The sequence below is a fragment of the Anastrepha obliqua genome, chromosome 4, assembly GCF_027943255.1.
Source record: "Anastrepha obliqua isolate idAnaObli1 chromosome 4, idAnaObli1_1.0, whole genome shotgun sequence".
In the NCBI taxonomy this organism is placed as follows: domain Eukaryota; kingdom Metazoa; phylum Arthropoda; class Insecta; order Diptera; family Tephritidae; genus Anastrepha; species Anastrepha obliqua.
This window is the reverse complement of record NC_072895.1, coordinates 92,106,397-92,130,551: the sequence shown is the minus strand read 5'-3', so window position 1 is coordinate 92,130,551 and position 24,155 is coordinate 92,106,397. Positions and strand designations below refer to the sequence as shown.

At 40.3% G+C, this 24,155-nt stretch overlaps 3 protein-coding genes across 3 annotated transcripts; all 3 read right to left on the bottom strand.

The window, feature by feature from the left end:
* Positions 1 to 1,598: 1,598 nt before the first annotated feature.
* On the bottom strand, positions 1,599 to 2,516 carry LOC129244278 (jerky protein homolog-like). The gene is made up of 2 exons (XM_054881894.1): positions 1,973 to 2,516; positions 1,599 to 1,904 (listed from the first exon to the last, which is right to left on the bottom strand). Exons 1-2 carry the CDS (start codon positions 2,336 to 2,338, stop codon positions 1,599 to 1,601), a joined length of 672 nt encoding a protein of 223 aa, XP_054737869.1. The 5' UTR covers positions 2,339 to 2,516.
* A 12,171-nt stretch (positions 2,517 to 14,687) lies between these two features.
* Positions 14,688 to 15,397, bottom strand: LOC129246193 (trypsin-like). The gene has a single exon (XM_054884786.1). It carries the CDS (start codon positions 15,395 to 15,397, stop codon positions 14,696 to 14,698), a length of 702 nt encoding a protein of 233 aa, XP_054740761.1. The 3' UTR covers positions 14,688 to 14,695.
* Positions 15,398 to 19,262: 3,865 nt separating this feature from the next.
* Positions 19,263 to 20,150, bottom strand: LOC129245059 (trypsin-like). The gene has a single exon (XM_054883024.1). The coding sequence runs from the start codon at positions 20,115 to 20,117 to the stop codon at positions 19,407 to 19,409; it is 711 nt and encodes a 236-aa protein (XP_054738999.1). The 5' UTR covers positions 20,118 to 20,150; the 3' UTR covers positions 19,263 to 19,406.
* Positions 20,151 to 24,155: the final 4,005 nt, after the last annotated feature.

The window sequence follows — 24,155 nt, the reverse complement described above, 5'->3', positions numbered from 1 at the left end:
TTCAGCACTAAGCTCAGGCGTCTGTGATTTGTTGTCAGTTCGTAGGCAGTCTACCTCCAGTCAAAAGCTGCTGCCGAATTTTACGCTGCGTGTTGCGTTGCCACTCTACGCGTTGACGATATAGCCCTATCATTGTTCCAAAATGTGTTGCTGCATTCCAGCAAGTATTTGAGGCGATCATCTTGGTGATTAGATTTTCCGGGTACAGCTGACCACCCAGAAGTGCTCCAAGCGTTAGGCGCTCCTCTCTGAAACGACCGCAGTAGAAGAATACGTGTTCCGCACTTTCTATCGCGTTGTTGCAGTTTGGGCAGAACGGGGTGCCCTCCAGATTAAATCGTTGGAGGTACTCCAAAAAACAACCGTGGCCGCTCAGTATTTGAGTGAGATAGTAGTCAACGTATCCGTGTTTCCTGGTCACCCATTGGCTAATATTTGAAATAAGCCTATGAGTCCAACGTCCGATTGGGATCTGACAAAATTTTCCTTATTGAAAATGATTAATATGAACCTCCTTGACCATTATTTATATGTAAGTAAGTAAATTTTAATACCAAGTTCGAAAACTCTATCAGGATTCCTTTTTTTAACTCATAACTAAAACGTATTTAATTAAATCGAGGTGATAACTACACATCACATCACCAAACAAACTTATATCAGTTCAAACGTGCGCACTCATGTATGTATATATCTCTATTCATATAAAGCTGCCAGTTGTTCAAACGAAAGTTTCTACAAACCAAATTAGTAGATAAATAAATATTTGCGCAGCTTTTAAAATGTAGACGCTGCCGTAATCAAATGACTAGCATTCGGTTGGGCCGAGGATCAACGCGGATGGAAATAAAGCATGAAACTCAAAAAATGGCTCATGCCACTGTAAGACTCTATTTGTAAGACTATCTCAAGGCGTCCACCGAGGCATGAAAGTATGCGCCAATTAGCAAGTGAAGTCTATAATAAACTGTATATAGTTCAGGCAATATTCCTTAATTCCAATACCACATAATTTGACTTTTTTATTTTATGTATATTAAAACTAATAGGCAATGGAATGAACTACACGTCACCCTTTCCACTATTTTGCTTATGAAACCAAGCTCACGACGAGCGGAGCGCGCAATTACTCGTGAACAGAGTAACTTTAAGAAGTTAGTCTAACTATGTATGTGTAAATAGAGGAATGAAATGCAAATAGTAAATGTCTGAGTGTTCTAATTATTTCATTTTATACAAATGAACTTAGCCCAAACAAGCGCAATATAAACTTATAATTCAAAACATATTTTTTGATATAACGGTAAGTAATTTAAGCAATTGTAGCCTGCGTTCATTTTGTTTCTTTTAGCAATGCAGTTATTTTATTAGGATTTTTTCTCCCTATATGTTTTGCTATTGGAATTGGTCGGTTATTGAACTCAGTTGCACAGTTTACTGAAAATGGGTAATACAGTGGAGTCTGGATATAGCGAACTAATATTAAGGTTGACATTTTTTTTTTGTTTTAACTTGGTTTATTAGGTTTAAATTCAGGTTTTTTATATAAACAAAACAAATTATTTGTATAAAGTAATATTTGGAAAAATACATACATATTATTGAAAGAATTTACGAATAGATGTTTGCTGTTTGTGTTCGGAAATTGACTTTTGGACCGCTTTTTCGCGTAGACTTTTCAGTGCTAGTATGCCAGCATAGTCAGTGGTGTTAGCTTCAGCCCATGCGATAGCTATATCGAAGCTTTTAATGGTTTCAGTAGCTTTTATTGAATTTCCGATCTGTCCTTCGCCTTGGCTGTCACTACCAGATTCTTCAGTATCCATGGCATAATTATCTAAATCAATTTCTTCGTCAAATTGGATTGAATTCCACTTCTCAATATCTTGTTCAGTGTAAGTTTCCTAAAACAAATAATGTTCACATACAAACTTAATTAACAGGTGCTTGTCAAGAGGGTGAATAAAATTACCTCCGGAAATACAATTTGCAGCAGACCCTGTATATCATGAACTTCTTCACATTTTTCCTGCAATATTTTTTCACGAAGTAAGCTCAATGGAATATCATCGTCTTCATCCTCGCTTTCATTTGCTTCTGTAGTATTTAAGCATTCTAATAAAAGCTTCCAACATTTTACTATTACATTTGCCTGCAGCTGATTCCAAGCAAGCATTAAAAATGATACAGCTTCCTTTAAAGTTAAATGTTTAAGAAATTGTGTGATGTCATCCTTTCCTACAGCTAAAAGCAGGAGATGCTTTTTGTAATACAACTTAGTTAAGCGAATCACATTTTGATCCATAGGCTGAATTAAAGGCGTTACATTTGGAGGCATATAAATCACGAATATGGATCCATCAGCAGTTTTAAGTTCATCTTCTGGTGGATGGCAAGGGGCGTTATCAAGCAAAAGGATAGCTTTGGCTGGTAATCCTTTCTGTAGTAAATACTTTTGAACCTAATATAAATTAAAAACGAATAAATACTCTGCAAAAATGTCAAGAGTTGCATTATAAATGTATGTACATGAGGGACGAAGCAATGGTGAAACCATTCTCTGAAAATGTTGGCGGTCATCCATGCATTCTTAGAGTTCCGATAGTCTACCGGGATGTCGTAAGCCTTAAAGGAGCGCGGCTTCTTGGCATGCCCAATTATTAACTGTTTGACTTTATGTTGACCAGTTGCATTTGTACATGCAAGAAAAGTAATTCTGGGGCCTTTTCTGCTTTTCTCCCCGGAGCTGTTTTTTCTGTTTGGCTGACATACGTTCTATCAGGAAGTATTTTCCAAAACAAGCCGGTCTCGTCTGCGTTATATACTTGGTCCTCGCAAAGCTTCAATTCGTAAATAATGTTTCTGAGTTTTTGCTTAAAGGGATCAGTTGCCTGGATATCCGATGAAAGTTTCTCGCCACACACTTTTAAAAGTCGGATTCCAAAGCGAGTTTTAAATCCAGATAACCATCCGGGGCTGGCATGAAAGCTACCTTCTTTTTCCTTTAAGTCAGCGTGCAGCTTCATTGCTTTTTTCTTAAGCATTTCCCCAGTAACTGGACAATTTTTTGTTTCGTTGAGCTATAAACCACTTGTATAACATCTTCTCCATGCGGGGATACTCGCCTTTTCTAAGAGTCTTCCGCTTAGATGCTCCGACTGCCTGGTGGGATATAATACTACGAGCATTTTTTTTTATTCCCGAAACTGTTGATTTGGCCACACCATAAATTTTTGCTATGGATGAAACACTAGCACCTTTCTCGAGTTTTTGAGCAATATCAAGTTTTTGCTTTAATGGAAGGAATTTCCTCACAGGCATGATAACACTTAATTTATTAGCACATAAACACTTTTAAAAACACATAAAACATTACACATTCACTCAGAAGCGTTTTGCACCCGACAAGAGATAAATAAAGACTGGCACCAAATACATAGCAGCAGCTTTTCCAGTAAAAAAACATAAAATGAGCAATTTCGGGGAATACCCGACTTTATTTCTGTTTAAGTTTTTTTTTTAACAGTTTATGCTTGCCGTTGCGTTTAAAGCTTTGTTCACTATTTCGAGTTGTCGATAGTTCACTATTTAGAGTACTCAATGTAAATTTCTAGGTCTTCACTATATCGAGGTGTTCATTATACCGGGGGCTCCTTATACCCAGACTCCACTGTAATTTGAAATCATGGAATCCAAAGGAAAACAAAGAAAGTTACGGAATGAAAAATAATTTTGTGGAAAGATAGAAATTGTTTCCGAAACATTGGCAAAGCTATTGGGCGAACGTAGGAAATAGTTACAAAACAACCGGGATTTCAACATCTCAGCCCAGTTCTGGGCATCCGAGAAGTACGCAGACAGTACAAAGGTTAACTCTCGAATTAGGTCCCCAAAAATTGTTGAAAACGTAAACCAAACATTAAAAAAAAAGTATTTCTGTGGGGCTGCCAGAAAAGTGGATAAATTAGAATTTATTGTAAATTTTTTTTTTTTTTTGTCTTGTCGGGACAACTAGCACGTGCAGCACTCAGACATTAATTACGTCCTTTGTACTACACTTGGATTCCCTTTAAATTTTCTTTAAATCTACCCGATCTCCGAAGAAATCTGAGTAGATCAGATGCATGCATTCCAAGAGCAAAATGCAGTTTTGTCCTGCTGCATTCCGCATAGACCCCAGAGCCGGAGCCATGCTCGGTCCTGGAACCATCCGTGAAAATGCGAAAACAGTGTTTGCCGGGCTCATTTTCTGAGTTTGACCACAACTGAGCCTCTGGCAGCACTACACTGTATCTCTTTTCAAGTACGACTCTTGATGGCATGGAGTCAAGGGGCATGGAGAGAATCGTTGGATCAAAGTCCATGCCTTCCCTGTTTTCCAATACCGGACAGGGGCCGTACCAGTTTCCATTGTGTTTCAGCCTGCAGATGGCCTTCAAGGCCTCTCCTTGGATGTAAGCATCAAGTGGTGGTAAACAAATCAGAGCATCCGGTGCAACAGATGGCCATAGTGCGTTGTAATCTCGATAAGGGCCTCCTGACTCCCACGGGAGAGAGTATGCTCATCCAGACCACTGATACATAGGTGATAATAGGTCTTATCATAGCCGTGTAAATCCATAGGACCTTGCTAGGAGAAAGACCCGAAGACACCTTTGCACTGCCAGGAAGCTGTAAGTGCCTTTGATGTTTTTGTTTCAACGTGCGATTTCCACAGGAGCTTAGTATCGAGGAATACTCCAAGATATTTAATTTCCTTGGATAGCTGGATTGTGACTCCTTTTAGCTTAGGCAGAACGAGTCCATCAAGCTTCCTCCTTTTGGTGAAGAGGACAATACCAGTTTTGGTGGGATTTGGCGATAGTCCATTCGCACAGCACCAAGTGTCAATCAGATCCAGAGTTTTGCCTACTAGCAGAGCTACACATACTGTCAAAAGTGGCATTATCAAACGAGCCCCCTAGACATAGGGGGGTCTAAAAAGATGCCCATAGCGTAGTCCCTCCTGTCAATGGCCAGCTCTACCCTAGCAACAAGGTTTTGCAGTGCCGGCTCGCAGGATTTTCCACTTTGATAGGCATGCTGAGATGGAGGCAGAGGGTGGACTTTCAGCGACTTCTGACGCAATTCCACCAGTCATTAGAGACTTTTCAGCATAAAAGAAGTCATGCTGATGGGTCTAAAGCTTTCGGGGCTGGTGTAGTCGTTTCCTCCCACCTTTGGGATGAAGGCGACCCTCACCATCCTCCAAGAGCGTGGTATGTAAGCCAGTGCCAGACATGCAGAGAAGATTTTCTTCAGGGCTGCTGTCACGGACTCTGTGCCTTTCTTCAGCATGGCAGGATACATGCCATCTGGTCCGGGCGACTTGTAGCCGCAAATCGAATGGCGGCCTCATTCGCCACAGGCAACGTACCAGTCATGCCGAGAAGGTGAAGCAGCTCTGACGACCGCCTCTATCAATAAAGTCTGTTGCAGGCTGATGTTTATCTGCTTACCAGGCCAGAGAGATTCCATCAGTAAGGTGAATGTCTCACTTTGCTTCTCCATGAAGGAGTTATCAGATTTTTTAAGTGACCCCAGCTTTGCAGTTGGGTCCCTTTTCAGGATCCTAACCAATTCCGCCGTGTCAGTCAGAGATTCAATACGGCTGCAGAATTCCCAATATGAGGCTCTTTTCTATTCCCGAATAAGCCTCTTGTAGTTCTTCTGAACATCACGGTATTGCCCCAGTCCTCAGCAATTTAGTCTTGAGGGCCCGGTTTGGAAGCTTTCTCGACTCACGCCCCCACATCAGGAGCTCTCGATTCCACCAAGTGTGGTTAAGGAGAGGTCGAATTGAACAGAGTGACTCAAAACATTCAGTTAGGTTGAGTTTCTCAACAGCCGCCTCAATGGCCTGTTCTTTTCGAAGTCTTGGTAGCGTCACGTCACGGTCCCGCAACTTCTGCCAGTCTGTTTTTCTGGGGTTTCTAGAGGGCAATGGTATTTGTGCCTCCTCGCCACACTGAAACTCAATGTACCTGAGGTCTGAGCACGAATCTTCGGCAACTACTCTCCAGTTCTTGAATGACCACCAAAACTTGGGAGTTTATTAGGGTGAGATCAATCACCTCCTGCCTTCTAGCTGTTCCAAACGTTGGCTATGAGCCCTTGTTATGTATGTCTAGGCAAGAGGACGCGATAAATTCGAATAGTCGAGAGTCCCGCCCATTCCACTTGCTGCTGCCCCAGATTGTATGCTGGGCATTGTATGCTGGGCATCGCAACATAGGATAAGGCCCAGACTGCGCCGCTCATAGAACCTTAAGAGACTAGTGGCCTTCCCAGGTGGTGGCCCTCCCAAAGCATCGTAAGAAAATAAGCAGATGCAATCACAAACTTCGACCATTCGCGTCTCCCTCTGTAACACACCTCGGCCGCTACCAGGTCATGGCAACAGAATTGCTCAACACCCGTCACAGTGGGATGGGATGATACTATAAGACCGGTCCTAGGTCTGCTCGAACTCCTGTCACATAATAACGTGGCCCCTTTCAACGCGCTTAAGCCACAGAGACGGCCCCTAAATACCCAAGGCACTTGCACTGTTGTTATGTGGGGTAATGTGTGCAGCTGTGTAAGCCTTCTACTTAGTTGTGCGGTAGCGGCTTTGGAATGCTGCAAGTTAATCTGCGTTACCGTCAAGGGACGGTACAGAAACCGTCGGAGCCAATCATCTGGGAAAGACATGAAAACTGACCGTCCCAAAGAAGAGACTCAGACGGTTCCCGTACCGTGAGCCCATGACATCAACACTGGCCTCATCCACTCGCACCCACAAGATGAGTTAATTAAGAAATGCTCTTTTTTCTCAATCATATGTGACCTTTATTTAGAAATGGATTTCGGGCTAGTTTATTGGAATGGTCTTCTAGATTTTGTAGGTATTTTTTGTTCAACCGTACTATTCCACCAGCTACACGAGGTATGCAAATGTCTCTGTGAATGTTGGCATTCTTTATATGCCACGGAGCTCCCATAATTACCCGCAAGACTTTAGATTGCACTCTCTGAAGCAGTTCCTCACATTACAATACCACATTTCCAAATGGAGGGACCTACAGTTTTAAGCCGACTCCCAACGGCAGATATTTTTATGAGGAGCTTTTTCATGGCAGAAATACACTCGGAGGTTTGCCATTGCCTGCCGAGGGGCGACCGCTATTAGAAATTTTTTTTCTTAATTTTGGTGTTTCACCGAGATTCGAACCGACGTTCCCTCTGTGAATTGCGAATGCTAGTCTCGCACCGTCCCATTCGGCTACGGCGGCCGCCTGATGTAGATGTATGTAATACGTATAAAATAGATCCCAGAACGCTGCCCTGTGGAACACCAGCATTTATTCTACAATGCCGAGAGAAAAATTATTTTTGCTTTACAACAGATTCTCTATTAATGATGCAGTTTTGCAGAAAGAGATGTACATTTGTAGGCAATAAACTAGTAATTTTGTGAATTAGGCCGCGGTGGCAAACCTTATCGAATGCTTCTGCTACCTATAAGAACAGTGCAGTGCAGTACTGTTTTTTTTTCTCAAAGATCTTTCGTATAAAGAACACTATTCGATGAACTTGCTCAGTTGTACTAAAAGGTTTTCCAATAACAGGTGTTATTTTGAATAGCCCGCTAGGTCGATAGATGTCACTTTTGAAGCTGTCACTTTTTGATATTTGACAAGTAGAAACTACGCCATTAATAAAAATGGAACGATACACGCTTAAACAGCGCATTGAAATTATTAAAACTCACTATAAAAATGGTGAAAATTTGGCAAAGATGGTTCGTAAAACTCGAACAGTTTTGGGTCATCGTGAAGCACCTTGTCGGACAGCAATAGAGAAATTGGTAAAAAATTCGAGCTGTTGGGTCAAGTTAGTGATGTGAAGATTAAAACCCGTGCACGTTGCCCAAAAACAGCCGAAAATATTGCTGTTGTAGCCGAAAGTGTTAAAGAAAACCCAGGTTTGTCCATTCCTCGTCGTTCTTAGGAATTAGGCATTCCACAAACGTCATTACACCGTATTTTAGGTCTTGGGATTTGGGTCTTAAGGCTAGTAAAGTTCAGTTAACACAAGAACTCAAGCCGGCCGATCATCAACAACGTCGTGTCTTTGCTGATTGAGTCATTAAAATGCATGAAAATGATCCGGAACTCAACCGAAAAATTATCTGGAGTGAAGACGCTCATTTCTACCTCACTGCCTTCGTCAACAAGCAAAATTGTCGGATCTGGCCTCTCTAAAAGAAAAAAAAAGCCTCTCTATCCTCAATGTGTGACTGTTTGGTGAGGTTTATGGTTCGGCGGAGTCATTGAATCTTACTTTTTTGAAAATAAAGCTGGACCAACAGTTACGGTGAATGGATTGCGCTATCGAGAGATGTTTAACGATTTTTTATGATTTTTTATAGCCGAAATGGGATGGTTTTGATCTGGACAACGTTTATTTTCAACAAGACGGTGCTACGTGCCACACAAGCAACGAAACTTTTGATCTTTTATCAAAATAACACCTCTTATTGGAAAACCCTTTATGTTGTGCTCTAAATCCAAAATGGCATCCATAAAGGACCAGTTCTATTCACTTACGTCTGGATCCGCCGCATTTGTTGCCAGCCTTCATGCTATAGGCTCGTGTTCTTGTGTCTCTGTCACTTTGTTGCACTGTGTCGAGGTCTATCTTTTTTCCGCAGTACATTTTTGATATAATTTTTTCTGCGTTCCAGCTATCCTTATGTTGCTCAGCGCGATGTCGCCAATCTGCTTCTTCAGAGCATCGCTTTCCGCGAACCATCTGTCACAAACTAAAAAACGTGTGTTCAGCGTCATCGCTCGGCGCCTCGCAGTAGATGCGCTTGGGATCGCTTACCTTGTCCATGTGGTATAAGTATATCTCGAAGTATCCGTGTCCCCAGAGGAACTGAATTAAGAAGTAATTCACTTTCCCGATGTTTCGTTTGCCTATTAATGGTTTCGCTGTCCATCTCTACCACTCGGTTTAGTGTCCCATCGACTTTGCCACCGCTGCATGGTTTGTCATGTCCATTTTTCTTGGAGTTCCACCCATCCATTCGTTCCTGGGTCATGAGGTATACGGGTATCTCCCTCCTGATCACAAAGACTGAAGCGCCACAGACAGTGTGGTAGGCTGAGGCAACTCTGAGTACCGCTGTACGTTTCACAGTCTCCAGTGATTTGCGCTTGGCTTTGCAGTTATCAAAATTCCTCATACTTCGCTGCCGTACAGGAGAATTGAGTTGTGGCCCGTGACCTTTGCTACTTTGGTATTTGGTGCCGTATCTGGAGCCTGTAGTCAAGTTGAATACTTAGATATTTCGCTAGTTTTTGAGTTTGCATGCAAATCGAGTGGCATGTGACCTAGTGTCATAAGAATAACTCCGGTCTTATGTTTAGCGAGTTCCAGGCCGTGGTCCTCAAACCATATTTGCATCCTTATCATAACTTAATTCAGCTTCCTCTTAGCGTCTTCAGTGTCCCGGGCTGGTATGACCGCCGCTATATCATCCGCGTATCCCACTAGATATGTATCTTCTGGCATTTCTATGCTCAAAATCTCATCGTAGCTCAGATTTCAGAGATTGGGGCCGAGAATAGATCCTTGAGCTACGCTAGACGTTACCGCTTTTGTTTTGTGGGCATCTGGTGTGTCGTACAGCAGCTCACGCTCACTCAGGTAGGTCTGGAGAATTCGTAGCAAGTATTCTGATATCCGAAACCTTTATCGTAGTGACTTTATAATGTATATCCATCGTAAACTGTTAAAGGCGTTTCGTACATCAAGCGTTGCCAGGATGGTCATGCGGTTCGGGTAGTGGCGTCCGCGCTGCTAACTACCTTCTCTATTGCGCCAAGGGTTGATTTTCCGGCCGCCAGGCTGACGATTGCGCTGGGTCGCCTTTACCCTTAATGATCGGCGTCAGTTTCTGTAATTTCCACAACTTGGAGAAGATGCTTTGAACAATGCATGCATTGTAAACCTCAAGCATTACGTCTGGTCGGCTTTCGGCCACAAGTTTTATGGCTTCAGCTGGGATGCCTTCTGGGCATGGAGCTTTGAGCTTAAAATACCCCAAAGCCGCCCAATATGAATGCTATTGAACATCCGTGGGATCTGTTAGAAAAAATAATTCAAGTAAGGTGGCTTTGCGATGTGTTATGTGTGCAGACGGGCCAATATTGCAACCATGGAATCACAGAAATTTGTCATTTTAGTGAGTGAGTGAAGTCCCAAAACATCGTGGCTATTCAACAAATACTAAATTTTGTTTTTGTATATTAATTATAAAGCTTTTTCGATATGTTTTAAGAGTGAACGCTGACTCTTAGGTTCCTGTACTTATATGTTGCTGTAATTACTTACCGTTAGGTAAAAAATTAATTGAAGAACCTCGTTATTTTCTTTTGCTTCTGTAACGTAAGGGTGTATTGAAGAGATAATTAAATAAAATATCTTTGGAACTATAAATTTATATTCCTAATGGAGGATGGTTCCATATGTAGAAGTCCACGCAAGTGGGGAAAGTTACTGATCGCCATTCACTTGGGAGTAGCCAGGACGATTATTCTGCATACGGTTCAAGCAACTCACAACTCCCGGGATTAGCCCAAGTATCCTCTGGGTAGCTTCCGAACACCCGTTCGGGAGTGAGGTAACGTGAGAAGGCGAAACATTTCAGGATAGCTGGTTGTGCGCTGGGTTTGAGACCCGCTACTTGTTCTGGGAGAGAGACTTCGTCGCCAAGTACTGTCGTTCACTCCGGTGTACGAGCGTCTCGCAATACTCCGCATTAAAGCGCGATTTTTTAAAATCTCGCTCATTTGCTCTCACGCCCCGATGGAAGAGAAGGACGATGTGACCAAAGATTCCCCCTATGAGCGCTTGGAACGCTCCTTTGAACGCTGCCCCCGCCGCGACATAAATATCGTGCTTGGCGACTTCAACGCCAGGGTGGGCAAGGAGGGTGTTTTTGGTCCCACAGTCGGCAAATTCAGCCTGCACAATGAAACATCCGGTAACGGACAGAGGCTGATCGACTTCGCCGGGGCCCGAAACATGGTAGTCTGCAGCACCAGACTCCAACATAAGAAAATACACCAAGCAACGTGGCTTTCTCCTGATCGAAAAACGCGAAACCAAATCGTGTTTTAGATGTACGTACAATTCAAGGACCCAACATCGACTCGGATCATTACCTTGTTGCAGCCAAACTACGCACACGCCTCTGTCCAGCAAAAAGCGTACATCTAACTGCACAAAGGATGTTCGACATAAAAAATGATAGCAGCACCACAGACAGCCAGAAGATTCGCCACTCGATTCCCACTCCTCATCTATTAGTTCTGCCTTCTCCAAACTGGATAAAGAGGCAAAGCGAATGGGTCTGATGGTGAACGAGGACAAAACGAAGTACCTCCTGTCTTCAAACAAACAGTCGGCGCACTTGCGTATCAGCACCCACGTCACTGTTGACAGTTATAATTTCGAGGTTGTAAAATACTTCGTCTATTTAGGAACCAGCATTAACACCGATAACAATGTCAGCCTTGAAATCCAACGTAGAATCTCTCTTGCCAACAAGTGCTACTTTGGACTAAGTAGGAAACTGAGCAGTAAAGTCCTCTCTCGACGAACAAAACTAACACTCTACAAGACTCTCATCATGCCCGTCCTAACGTATGGCGCAGAAGCGTGGACGATGACAACATCCTTTGCACGTTGGCAACGGCGAATATCGCAGGCGATGGAACGATGAGCTGTATGAGCTTTACGACCACATAGACATAGCGCAGCGAATAAAGATCCAGCGGCTACGTTGGCTGGGTCATGTCGTCCGAATGAACACAAACGCTTCGGCTCTGAAAGTATTTGATGCGGTACCAGCTGGTGGTAGCAGAGGAAGAGGAAGGCCTCCTCTGCGTTGGAAAGATCAGGTGGAGAAGGGCTTGGCTTCACTTGGTGTATCCAATTAGCGTCGGTTAACACGAGAAAGAAACGACCGGCGCGCTTGGTTAAACTCGGCCAAAATCGCGTAAGCGGTTATCGCGCCAATTAAGAAGAAGAATTAAAAATTAATTAAATATTAGATTAGTAGAACCCATTTTAGTGGTTATCTGTTTCCGATCGCCCACTACACTTTGTACTTATCCATCAAATGTACGGTTACATAGTAGTTGGGCCACACTTAGTGTCTGTTCATTCACGCAGCAAGCAAACATAGCGGGAACTGCTGTTCTAATCAAACAACTTGAATATAATATTGAATTAAGCGAAAATGAATTGAAATAGTTGTGGAAATATTTACGTGGGGTACACATCGCGCATTTACTTCAATAGTGTCGCAACTCGATAAACGCAATTTTCAGGAGAGCCGTTTAAAACTTTCGGTTACCTCTTATTTTGCGAATATAGGGAAAATAATTATAGGTTTTCTGAATAAACTAGGGACATGTAATATATAAAATACATTCAGAAAAATGTCGATCAATATAGTGATTGACAACTTTTCTTCAGCAAAACCGCCCACTTTGAATTATGACTTTATTTGGGGGGAAAATGTATATCTACTGCTGCGCTATCGTAAGCTAAATGTGTCGTTATTGTTGATAAAAAAAGTCAATAGCTGTGTTTAAGACAATTTATTTTCGTATTGTTCTAACTTAAAATTTAATTCAACTAAAAATCGAACTAGAATTAATTAGCTTAATTTTAAAGCTTAAAATAAAAATAAAAAAATAAGAAAAATTTCATCACAAATTAATATAAAAGTTTATTTTAATTAAATCGCTGATATCTTCTTTTTTATTGGAATCCCAATTTTGGTGTGGTAGCCTTTGTTTAAGGGACCGCCGTATCCGAATGGGTTGGTGCGTGACTACGATTCGGAATCCGAAGAGAATACAGGTTCAAATATCGGTGAAAGACCAAAATGAAGAAAAAGATTTTTCTAATAGCGGTCGCCCCTCCGCCGGCAATGGCAAACCTCCGAGTGTTTTTCTGCAATGAAAAAGCTCCTCATAAAAAATGTCTGCCGTTCGTTCATACCATTGGTATGACGGCACCTTTAAGAATGTTTCTGACATTTTGATTTACACCTCCTGACTAAAAAAAAATTATATACAGGGTGGCGCACGAATCGTGCTACAAAAACAAAACGTAATAACTTTTTTTCTAATCAATGTATTTAACTTTTTGTTTTTTTATTGTATAGATAATTCAATTTTATTTTATGTAACTAATTAGTTTTGAAAATAATAGAACGTAAATGTCCTCCATGCTCATTCACGCATATGCGACACTTGATGAGAAAATTGTTCATTGCGCACTGAAGGGTTGAAGTCGGGATCGCCTCAATTATTGTTGTGATGGACTGCTTCAATTCAGTCAAATTAATTGGTTTTGCTTTATACACCTCTTGTTTGAGATAACCCCATAAAAAAAAATCTGGTGCAGTGAGGTCAGGTGACCTTGGGGGCCAGCGGAAAGTGGAATTTCTGGATATCAATTTATTTCTAAATTTTCGTTGGAGCCCCTCCATAACCGGTCTGGCTATATGTGCAGTTGCTCCATCTTGCTGGAACCAAATGCTGTTAAAAGGGATACGTCTTCGCCGCAGTTCTGGATAAAAAAACTCCTTCAACATGTTTAAATAACGGTCCCCATTTACAGTCGCTGTTACACCGTTTTCTTCGAAGAAGTATGGCCCGACAATGCACCTTGATGAAACTGTGCACCACACTGTGACTCGTTCTGGGTGCAGTTCCATCTCATGGAGTATTTGCGGATTTGATTGACTCCATATACGGCAATTTTGCTTGTTTACATTGCCGTTTAGATCAAAATGGGCCTCATCAGACATAAACAAGCAATTTATGAAGTTGTTGTCTTCTTCGGCCATTTCAATAATTTTTTGGCAAAATTCCAGGCGAATAGGCAAATCCAGAGGGTTTAATTTGCTTGTGATTTGAACTTTGCACGGAAACAAGTTTAAGTCATCATGAACTATCCGCTGCAATGACCGTCTGCTAACTCCAATTTGCGCCGACAAGTTACGAGTCGAAACTCTTGCATTTGCCTGAATTGACGATGCTACAGCCGCGATTGTGGCTTCGACCCGAACATGGGGATCTCGATGGTACGGTCTGCGTGCGAAGCTTCCAGATTCAGCAAACATGTTCACCAGCCTAATAATGGTCCATCTGCTCGGGGGAGTGCCGCCAAACTCCCGCCTAAATTCCCTTTGGACGGAAATGATGGACTGCAAAGCATGGTACCGCTGCACTATCCAAATCCTCTTTTCGGTATCCCAAGCCTCCATTTTTTGTAAATCTAAATACTAATCTGCAAAATAAAAAAAAAAGCCGATTACTCACACAGAAAAAAAGTTATTACGTTTTGTTTTTGTAGCACGATTCGTGCGCCACCCTGTATATATACACACATACATATATGCTAGTATACCTCAGTGACCGAAATTAATCTAATTGAATTTGAATCGACAACAAGTCTTAAAATTTCTGTATAACTCTATTATTTTTTATTTATACACAGCCTTTTAGTTATACACAGCCTAATGAAAGTTTTGTCATCTAATGCTCTAGAATCTTTTTATTTGCACCTGAATAAAATCAAAATTTTACAAACTCTTTACAGTTTCATTTATCCATGAGTTCACTGAAGCGATGTTGGTGAAAACAGCTGGATTGGCACTGTTGGCACAGCCATAACCCCAGGAAACCAAACCAACCAATTGTTTGTTGGATACCAAAGGACTTCCAGGTAGAGCGTTGCAAGCTTTGTTTGCTGCGAGACCACACAACATTGTACTCAAAACTTCACCCTCTTCGTAACTGTACTCTCCAGAAACGCAATCAGTGGCAGTTATGATGCTCTCCGAAACATCTACCTGAGCATTGCTTGCAGACCAACCGGTGACAACACCACTGGCACCGGTTTTTGGTTGTGAGCTAGCTAATGGAATCGAACCAACGCTTACTGCCTTTTCCAATATTACGACGGCAACATCATTTTCCATGGTCACATAATCGAAGTTAACATCGAAGGTACTCTTTGCAATCTTTACTATCTTAGTACCGTTGCTTACACCCACGACCAATTGTGAAACGTCGTAGTTAGCCAAGCATTGAGCAGCTGTGACAACGGTCTTCGAATCGATTAAAGCACCACCGCAGACGCGTGCTCCATCGGTTCCTTGTAGAGAGACGACGTAGGGATGTGCCTTAATAGTGGTGGGACTACCATTCTCTATTCCATCGGCGGGTGTGCTTGTGGCCCATACGGCAATCAGCAATAAAGTGCAAATTAATTTGTTGGCCATTTTGAAGGATATGCTAGGTTCAGTGCAAAGCTTTCAACTAGGATTTTACTAAAGTTTTTGCGTGCTTATATACTCTGCCATTCTGCCGCTTATGCAACTACTTTTCCAGGAAGCTTGATAGCAAAGTAAATTGAAATTAATTTAAATATTTATTAAAGCTGTTTTAGCATATATCGTTCATTTGCCCCAAGAGTGTCGTGATCTAAAACAAAAAAAAGGAGTACGTAGATAAAAACGGCATCAACATCAAACTTCACAACATCAATGGCTATCGCCCGTACTAGAATCATATTATTATTTTAATTATTTCGTATCGTATTGATTAAAAAACTGAAAAAAGCCGATTTTTAGAGTGTCAAATTCAAACCCGCGCCATTGTGCCAATTTTTTTATTCTAGTACGGGACATAGTTATAGTCATACTGATTAATAATTTTTTTGGTTTTTGTGTTTCAGATAAATAGAAGAGCCAAAATGAACAACACCGTCCAGGACCAATTTTCGAAGAGGATCAACTTCAGCGGCATTTTTTAAATTTAAAAACAAAATTTTTTTCAAATTTTGTATGTAAAAGAAGTTAAATAAAAAGCCTAAAATATTTAAACATCGTTTTTCAGTTTTTTTTATTGTGAATTCGTGAAAATACCCTAAATTTTATAGCTCTACACCACCGGGACCCATGAAGCGATTTTGGCCCAGTTTAAGAAAGCGCGCCAGTCGTTTCTTTCTCGTGTTAACCGGTCCCAGTTGGAAACACCAAGTGAGGCCAAGTCTTTCTCCACCTGTAACGTAAAGGAGGCCTTCCTCTTTCTCTGCTACCACCAGCTGGTACCACATCGAATACTTTCGGAGCCGGGGCGTTGGTATCCATTCGGACGAAATGACTTAGCCAATGAAGCCGTTGGTTCTTTATTCGCTGCTTTGTTGTCCTGTAGGTAAATACGATCACACACAAAAAATTGGTTTACTCCATACCACGTAGTCTTCAAGCTGTAATTGATAATAAAGAATACCCAACAACGTACTAAATACCTTAAGATGTTAAAAATTAGAAATAAATAGTGATTGTGTTTTTAAGTTGTGGCGCGAGTTCTTTATATGTTTTTGGGTTTTTTGCATTACAATAAAATGAGTGGACACTTTTTTATATTCTATGTTGAGAAATGGTGTACTAGGGATGGAAGCAGATGTTCCTCAAGGCAGCGCTTTGGGACCACTCTTATACACTATCTATATACCTGTACGTGATATACCCTGCCCAAGGGACAAAAGCATGACTGCAACCTTTACTGATGACATCGTTTTGATGACCTCTAACGAAAACATAAATTTTGCCACAAATATGGAAGGAGGGTATGGCTGTTTGCCAACTTTTCTCAGATTCATTCTATTGCGCATTAGCATTGTATATAGACGGATCCCTCTTCGAAATGCAGGGGCAGGGTAAAGATACGCGGAAGCGCTAGGCACGAATACAAGTATATTTCAACAACAGAAGCACAGCTATTCTTACTGATGGCCAAGCAGCAATCAAAGTTCTTAACTCTTTTCAGGTTACACCCGAAACTGGTGCTGGAATGTCTTGATAAGCTGAGTGTCCTAGACCATAAGAACCACGTACGTATGCTATGAGTTCCAAGGCACATAAGAGTTTCTAGTAACGAAAGGATAGATAAATTAGGCACCAAAAGGCGACCTCTCTATTTATTGGCGCAGAGCCATTTTGTGGGCTGTGAAGGGGTAACTTCTTCTCTCTTGAGCGAGACTAATATCTGGGTAAAATATTTGATCAGAAAAGGACGTAAAACTCAATAAAATAGGACAAATACTAAATTTTAGTGTGGGAAAAATATATCTAGTAAAGAAACGCATTTCATTAGCGTTTCCCCATAGATTTGGAAACATTTCGGATGTTATTGGACTATTTCCTGGCGTACGTTGGCTTTAAGTTATGCGGAGGAAACCTTAGTTTTTAAATATACCAACAAAAAACAAGTGACATATTAAAATCCGATAATCGGATTCTCAACTTATTGTGATTTTTATTCCATGGATATAGCAAAAAATATGTATTTGTATCATATCTCGGTTCCCAGACAAGGAACCCAGTCTAAAATCACACTTTTCTTACAAACTGAAGAATACTTTTATTGGTGTTTTGATTGAAGCGCTCGGCTATCCCACTTGCAAGCGAAGAAAAGGTTGTTTTTCATTACTTCTCTTGGACCAAATATTCAAATTTTTATAACTCCTTAAAAAGTACGCTTTAGGAGCCAACGACTTATCTCCATTCACTATGATAAATAGCTATAGCACAGGGGCTTATTGGAAAGTTTCGACAATCTGTTTATTTCCTATATAATTTTAATAATTTTTGTATGAAAGTTCGTTCTACTACCACTTGAAATATGTGCTTTATTATGTTGTTGTTGTTGTTTAAGTGGTTGAGTATTTCCAGCACCGTTTTATAACCCCTGCCGTCGTGTGATCATGCCTTCTTTTTTTCTTTGCTTCTAAGTCAGATCCATTTAGTGAGGTCCAAGTATAGCAGCAAATTCTTTATCTCGATGTCTAAGAACGAAGGAGCGAGGTCGTGACCCAGCTAGCCCTAGACATTCACATAAGTAGTAGAAAAGACATTCCTTCACCCCTTCCGCTTGACAACTTCTGCAGATGGGATTGAAGGGGAGGTTGAGTCTGGCTGCATGATCCCCAACTTTTCAATGACCTGTAAGGGTTGCAGTGATGCGTGAAATGTTTGGTCGAGAACATCCTAACAGGTGATTCTTTGAGTTTTGTACGACGGCCGTGTGTTTTTTGTTGTAATGCATGTAGTCAATTGCTTCCATCTTCTTTCGGCTAAAGCATGATAGTGTGAAGCAATGTATGCTTTTATTGTGTTCAATGGAGTGGTGATTGCCACCGCCTCTGCTATGTCTAGTGTCGAACCTTTTCTTGCTAACTCACCCGCTATCTCATTACCCCGTATGTTGCTATGACCGGGAACTCATGTCAGAGTGATTTCAAGCCAATGAATGAGGAAATGGAGTTGGAGTCTAAGGCCTCGCAGTCAAGCAGCTATCTGTTTGAAAATATAGCTACTCTTGCACCAACTTCCTTGTAGAGTGTTAGTGATTTGCATTTCTCTAATCGCTGAAAGTTCTGCCTGGAGCACGCTGGCATAGTCAGGAAGTCGAATTGACTGAGATAGGTTGAGTAGCTCCGAATGGACGCCAGCTTCCACACCACAGTTCATCTTAGAACCGTCAGTGTAGATTTCAATATCGTACATTCCAATCACCTTCCCTTTGCTCTATTCGGCTCTCGGTGGAAAACGTACCGTAAAGTATTTCTTGAAGTTAAGGTCGGGGACTGTGTAGTCTAATCTGTTTTTGAGCACCTCACTCCTTATCTTGCTGTGACCGTAATGACCTTGTTGTCCAGCTTCCTATGTCTCTGAGTCTCACCGCGCCGCTTTATTATACCAACAACTGAAATAATACGAACCGTCTCAAATATTTCTTTAGTGTTAAGTTGTGTATTCAGTCAATCTTCAATAACACTTCGAAGTAAATGATTTTGCCTATAATGTGCTGTCATTAAAATTTGGCACCAGTTATCAAACTATCTGATATAGTTGAGTTGATATATTTCCACTGCATTCCAGTAACGGAAAAAACTCAAATTTTAAAAACTCTGCGCCTTCTTTTGGCATGTAATGACCCAAAATGAAATTTCTATTTTAATGTACTACGAAGAGGAAGAACAATTTCTCTGCCCTAAATGTTTTGCACTGTACAGGTTGCGGTATCTGGTGTTGAAGTTTCTGCACGCCCTAAACCATGTGATAATGCCGATGTAAAATATTACAATAATTTACTTGAATTTTATATTTTCATTAATTAAGCAGTAGCAGTAGATTTTCCGATCTCACTTTAAATAAACCCTCTGTTATTTAATGCTGTATTTAATATTTTATTTTCCACTCATTAAGTTTGAAAAAAATTTGACTAATTTTTTAAATTGTTGGCAGTATTTTCAATCCATGACTTCAGTACTGCGATATTGGTGAAAACAGCGGGATTGTCCTTGTTGGCGCAACCCTGACCCCAGGAAACCAAACCCACTAATTGATCGTTGGCTACCAAAGGACTTCCAGCTACAGCGTTGCAAGCTTCGTTTTTAGCGAGACCACACAACATTGAGCTGAAAACTTCGCCATCTTCGTACTTATACTTTCCAGAAACGCAATCGTCGGCGCTTATGATAGTCTCCGAAATGTCTACCAGAGCATTGTTTGCAGCCCAACTGGTGACGACACCACTGCTACCACTTGCTGGTTGCTCGCTAGCCAATTGAATGTAATCAGCCTCTACATCCTCTGCCAGTATCAAAACGGCCACATCGTTTTCCATGGTAACAAAATCGAAGTAGGGATCGAAGCTACTTTTGGCAATTTTCACCGTCCTAGCACCGTTGTTTACGCTCACGACCAGTTGTGCAACATCATAGAAAGCCAAACACTGTGCAGCGGTGACAACGGTCTTCGAATCGATTAGAGCACCAGCGCAGACGCGTGATCCATCGGGGCCTTGCAGTGAGGCGATGAAAGGATGCGCCACTATAGTGGTGGGCACACCATTCTCAACTGCAGCAGCAGATGTAGTTGTAGCGTACGCCGCTATCAATAGCAATAAACTGGAAATAAGTTTGTTGGCCATATTGAAGAATATTAACAATTAGCGTATGATAAGTTTAGTGCGAAACTTTAAACTGCTCTCTGCTAGATTGTAAATGCGCTTATATACCCCAGCTAATTACGATTATCAATTATACGAGTATTCAGTCCATAATTTGTTTACAGCTATCTTCCGATCGGTAAGTGTTCTATTGTTTGGCGCGTCAGTCATTACTGATATGATAAATGTTAATCGCATCCGAAATGTTAATAGCAGAATAGTGGCGCTTACATCATAGCGAAAAGGTGTTTTAACCGTTCCGTTGTAACCTTTAGAATTTTAATGAATTGGCGAAGTGTTCCTCACGTGAAATTACATGAATGCAATGCAGTATCGAAAAAATTTTAAATTTTCTGCACTTCCTTTGCTATAATTATGTAAATCACCGTTGTAATGGAAGAGAAAGGAATCTAATTTACTTTCACGACACATTTATTATAATAAATAATAAAACTGTTCCCGCACGAACTGTAAGCAATTATTTGTCGAGCTTTCTCATAGGCGTGCATTAGACATTGTGTGCTGTCAATCCACGAGCAACTATTGTGCTGAGGGTAAATAGTTTTCTCTCATGCGATAATGAATTATCATGCGATATGAAATACTAGCAGCAAACGATTTGATCAACTTCTGACAACTATAATGCAAGTTATTCAGTGCTCAATTTTGTAAAGAGAATTTTTTAGATAATAAATGTTATGGTGCATTTAGTTTGACTTTGTTTTGTAAGGTTTTGCTATGTTATGTTATGTTATGTTATGTTATGTTATGTTATGTTATGTTATGTTATGTTATGTTATGTTATGTTATGTTATGTTATGTTATGTTATGTTATGTTATGTTATGTTATGTTATGTTATGTTATGTTATGTTATGTTATGTTATGTTATATTATGTTATGTTATGTTATGTTATGTTATGTTATGTTATGTTATGTTATGTTATGTTATGTTATGTTATGTTATGTTATGTTATGTTATGTTATGTTATGTTATGTTATGTTATGTTATGTTATGTTATGTTATGTTATGTTATGTTATGTTATGTTATGTTATGTTATGTTATGTTATGTTATGTTATGTTATGTTATGTTATGTTATGTTATGTTATGTTATGTTATGTTATGTTATGTTATGTTATGTTATGTTATGTTATGTTATGTTATGTTATGTTATGTTATGTTATGTTATGTTATGTTATGTTATATTATGTTATGTTATGTTATGTTATGTTATGTTATGTTATGTTATGTTATGTTATGTTATGTTATGTTATGTTATGTTATGTTATGTTATGTTATGTTATGTTATGTTATGTTATGTTATGTTATTTTATGTTATGTTATGTTATTTTATGTTATGTTATGTTATGCTATGTTATGTTTATTTTTGGTTTTTTGTTTTTTTGAGGATATACGCTATCGATAGTAGCCATTGCTTGCACCTCATAAGTGGTTCTGCAGCAAATGGAACATCGGAAAAGGCGTCGTAGGTATTACCGTCTGATACCGTATTCAACACTAAGCTCAGACGTCTGTGATTTGTTGTCAGTTCGTAGGCAGTCTACCTCCAGTCAAAAGCTGCTGCCGAATTTTACGCTGCGTGTTGCGTTGCCACTCTACGCGTTGACGATATAGCCCTATCATTGTTGCAAAATGTGTTGCTGCATTCCAGCAAGAATTTGAGGCGATCATCTTGGTGATTAGATTTTCCGGGCACAGCTGACCACCCAGAAGTGCTCCAAGCGTTAGGCGCTCCTCTCTGAAACGACCGCAGTAGAAGAATACGTGTTCCGCACTTTCTATCGCGTTGTTGCAGTTTGGGCAGAACGAGGTGTCCTCCAGATTAAATCGTTGGAGGTACTCCAAAAAACAACCATGGCCACTCAGTATTTGAGTGAGATAGTAGTCAACGTCTCCGTGTTTCCTGGTCACCCATTGGCTAATATTTGAAATAAGCCTATGAGTCCAACGTCCGATTGGGCTCTGACAAAATATTCCTTATTGAAAATGATTAATATGAACCTCCTTGACCATTATTTATATGTAAGTAAATTTTAATACCAAGTTCGAAAACTCTATCAGGATTCCTTTTTTTAAGGCATAACTAAAACGAATTTACTTAAATCGAGGTGATAACTACACATTACATCACCAAACAAACTTATATCAGTTCAAACGTGCGCACTTATGTATGTATAGTACATATGTATGTATCTTTGCTTATTCATATAAAGCTGCCAGTTGTTCAAACGAAAGTTTCTACAAACCAAATTAGTAGATGAATAAATATTTGCGCAGCTTTTAAAATGTAGACGCTGCCGTAATCGCATGACTAGCATTCGGTTGGGCCGAGGATCAATGCGCATGGAAATAAAGCATCAAACTCAAAAAATGGCTCGTGCCACTGTAAGACTCTATTTGTAAGACTATCTCAAGGCGTCCACCGAGGCATGAAAGTATGCGCCAATTAGCAAGTGAAGGCTATAATAAAATGCATATAGTTCAGGCAATATTCCTTAATTCCAATACCACATAATTTGACTTTTTTATTTTATGTATATTAAAACTAATAGGCAATGGAATGAACTACACGCCACCCTTTCCACTATTTTGCTTATGAAACCAAGCTCACGACGAGCGGAGCGCGCAATTACTCGTGAACAGAGTAACTTTAAGAAGTTAGTCTAACTATGTATGTGTAAATAGAGGAATGAAATGCAAATAGTAAATGTCTAAGTGTTCTAATTAGTTCAATTTATACAGATGAACTTAGCCCAAACAAGCGCAATATAAACTTATAATTCAAAACATATTTTTTGATATAACGGTAAGTAATTCAAGCAATTGTAGCCTGCGTTCACTTTGTTTCTTTTAGCAATACCGTTATTTTATTAGGAATTTTTCTCCCTACCTGTTTTGCTATTGGAATTGGTCGGTTATTGAACTCAGTTGCACAGTTTATTTAAAATTGGTAATACTTTCCATTTGTGGAACAACATCAAGTCGCACACCACAAATTAGGAGGGGGAGCTCGAATTTATTGTCAATGGTTAAACAGGAATATTTGAAGGTTTTAAAAAGAAATTTCGAACAAAGTGCCAAAAAAATGTTTTTTGGGGGCTAGTTAGGGTTCATAATGTCTTCGCACTTACAGCGACCGTCGTCTACTGAGTCGAGTGGTGTTTTTTTTCATTTTCTTTATTTATTAAATCTTTCCTGTATAAGAAACTAACAATAAGTTATGAAGTCTTATGTGCTAGAATATTATTTTTTCTTGCAAGCGCTAAGAAACTAATTATTTGTTCAATGAGATATATATTTATGTATTTATAATAATATAATGTAAATTAATAAAAAGTAAATAAATGGATGGAGCTAGAAAGGACAGGTTTCGAGTCTCCAATGCTTCATAGCTGGGAACCGGAAAGGCCTAGTTCCCAGTCTCCCTTAAAGTTTCCTTTGTTCCACACGACGATTGAGTGCGATTGATGAGTCCGTACTAAAAATCGGAATGGCCTGGATTTCGTTGCCTTCGTGGACGGATCCTCGTGCAAGATGAGATAATTAAGAAATTCTCTTTTTTCTGAATCATATGTGACCTTTATTTAGAAATGGATTTCAGGCTAGTTTATTGGGATGGTCTTCAAGATTTTGTAGGTATTTTTTGTTCAACCGTATTATTCCATCGGAGGATGGTTCCATGTGTAGAAGTCCACGCAAGTGGGGAAAGTTACTGATCGCCATTCACTTGGGAGTGGCCAGGACGATTCTTCTGCCTATGGTTCAACGTGAGCTAACGTGAGAAGGCGAAGCATTCCAGGATAGCTGGTTGTGCGCTGGGTTTGGGACCCGCTACTTAAAAATCCCCCCAACGAAAAGAACTGCAAAGCCTCGGATGAGAACTACCTTTACTGATGACGACCACTGCAAACGAAATAAAGAAAGAACCCAACATCGACTCGGATCATTACCTTGTTGCAGCCAAACCTCGCACCCGCCTCTGTGCAGCAAAAAACGTA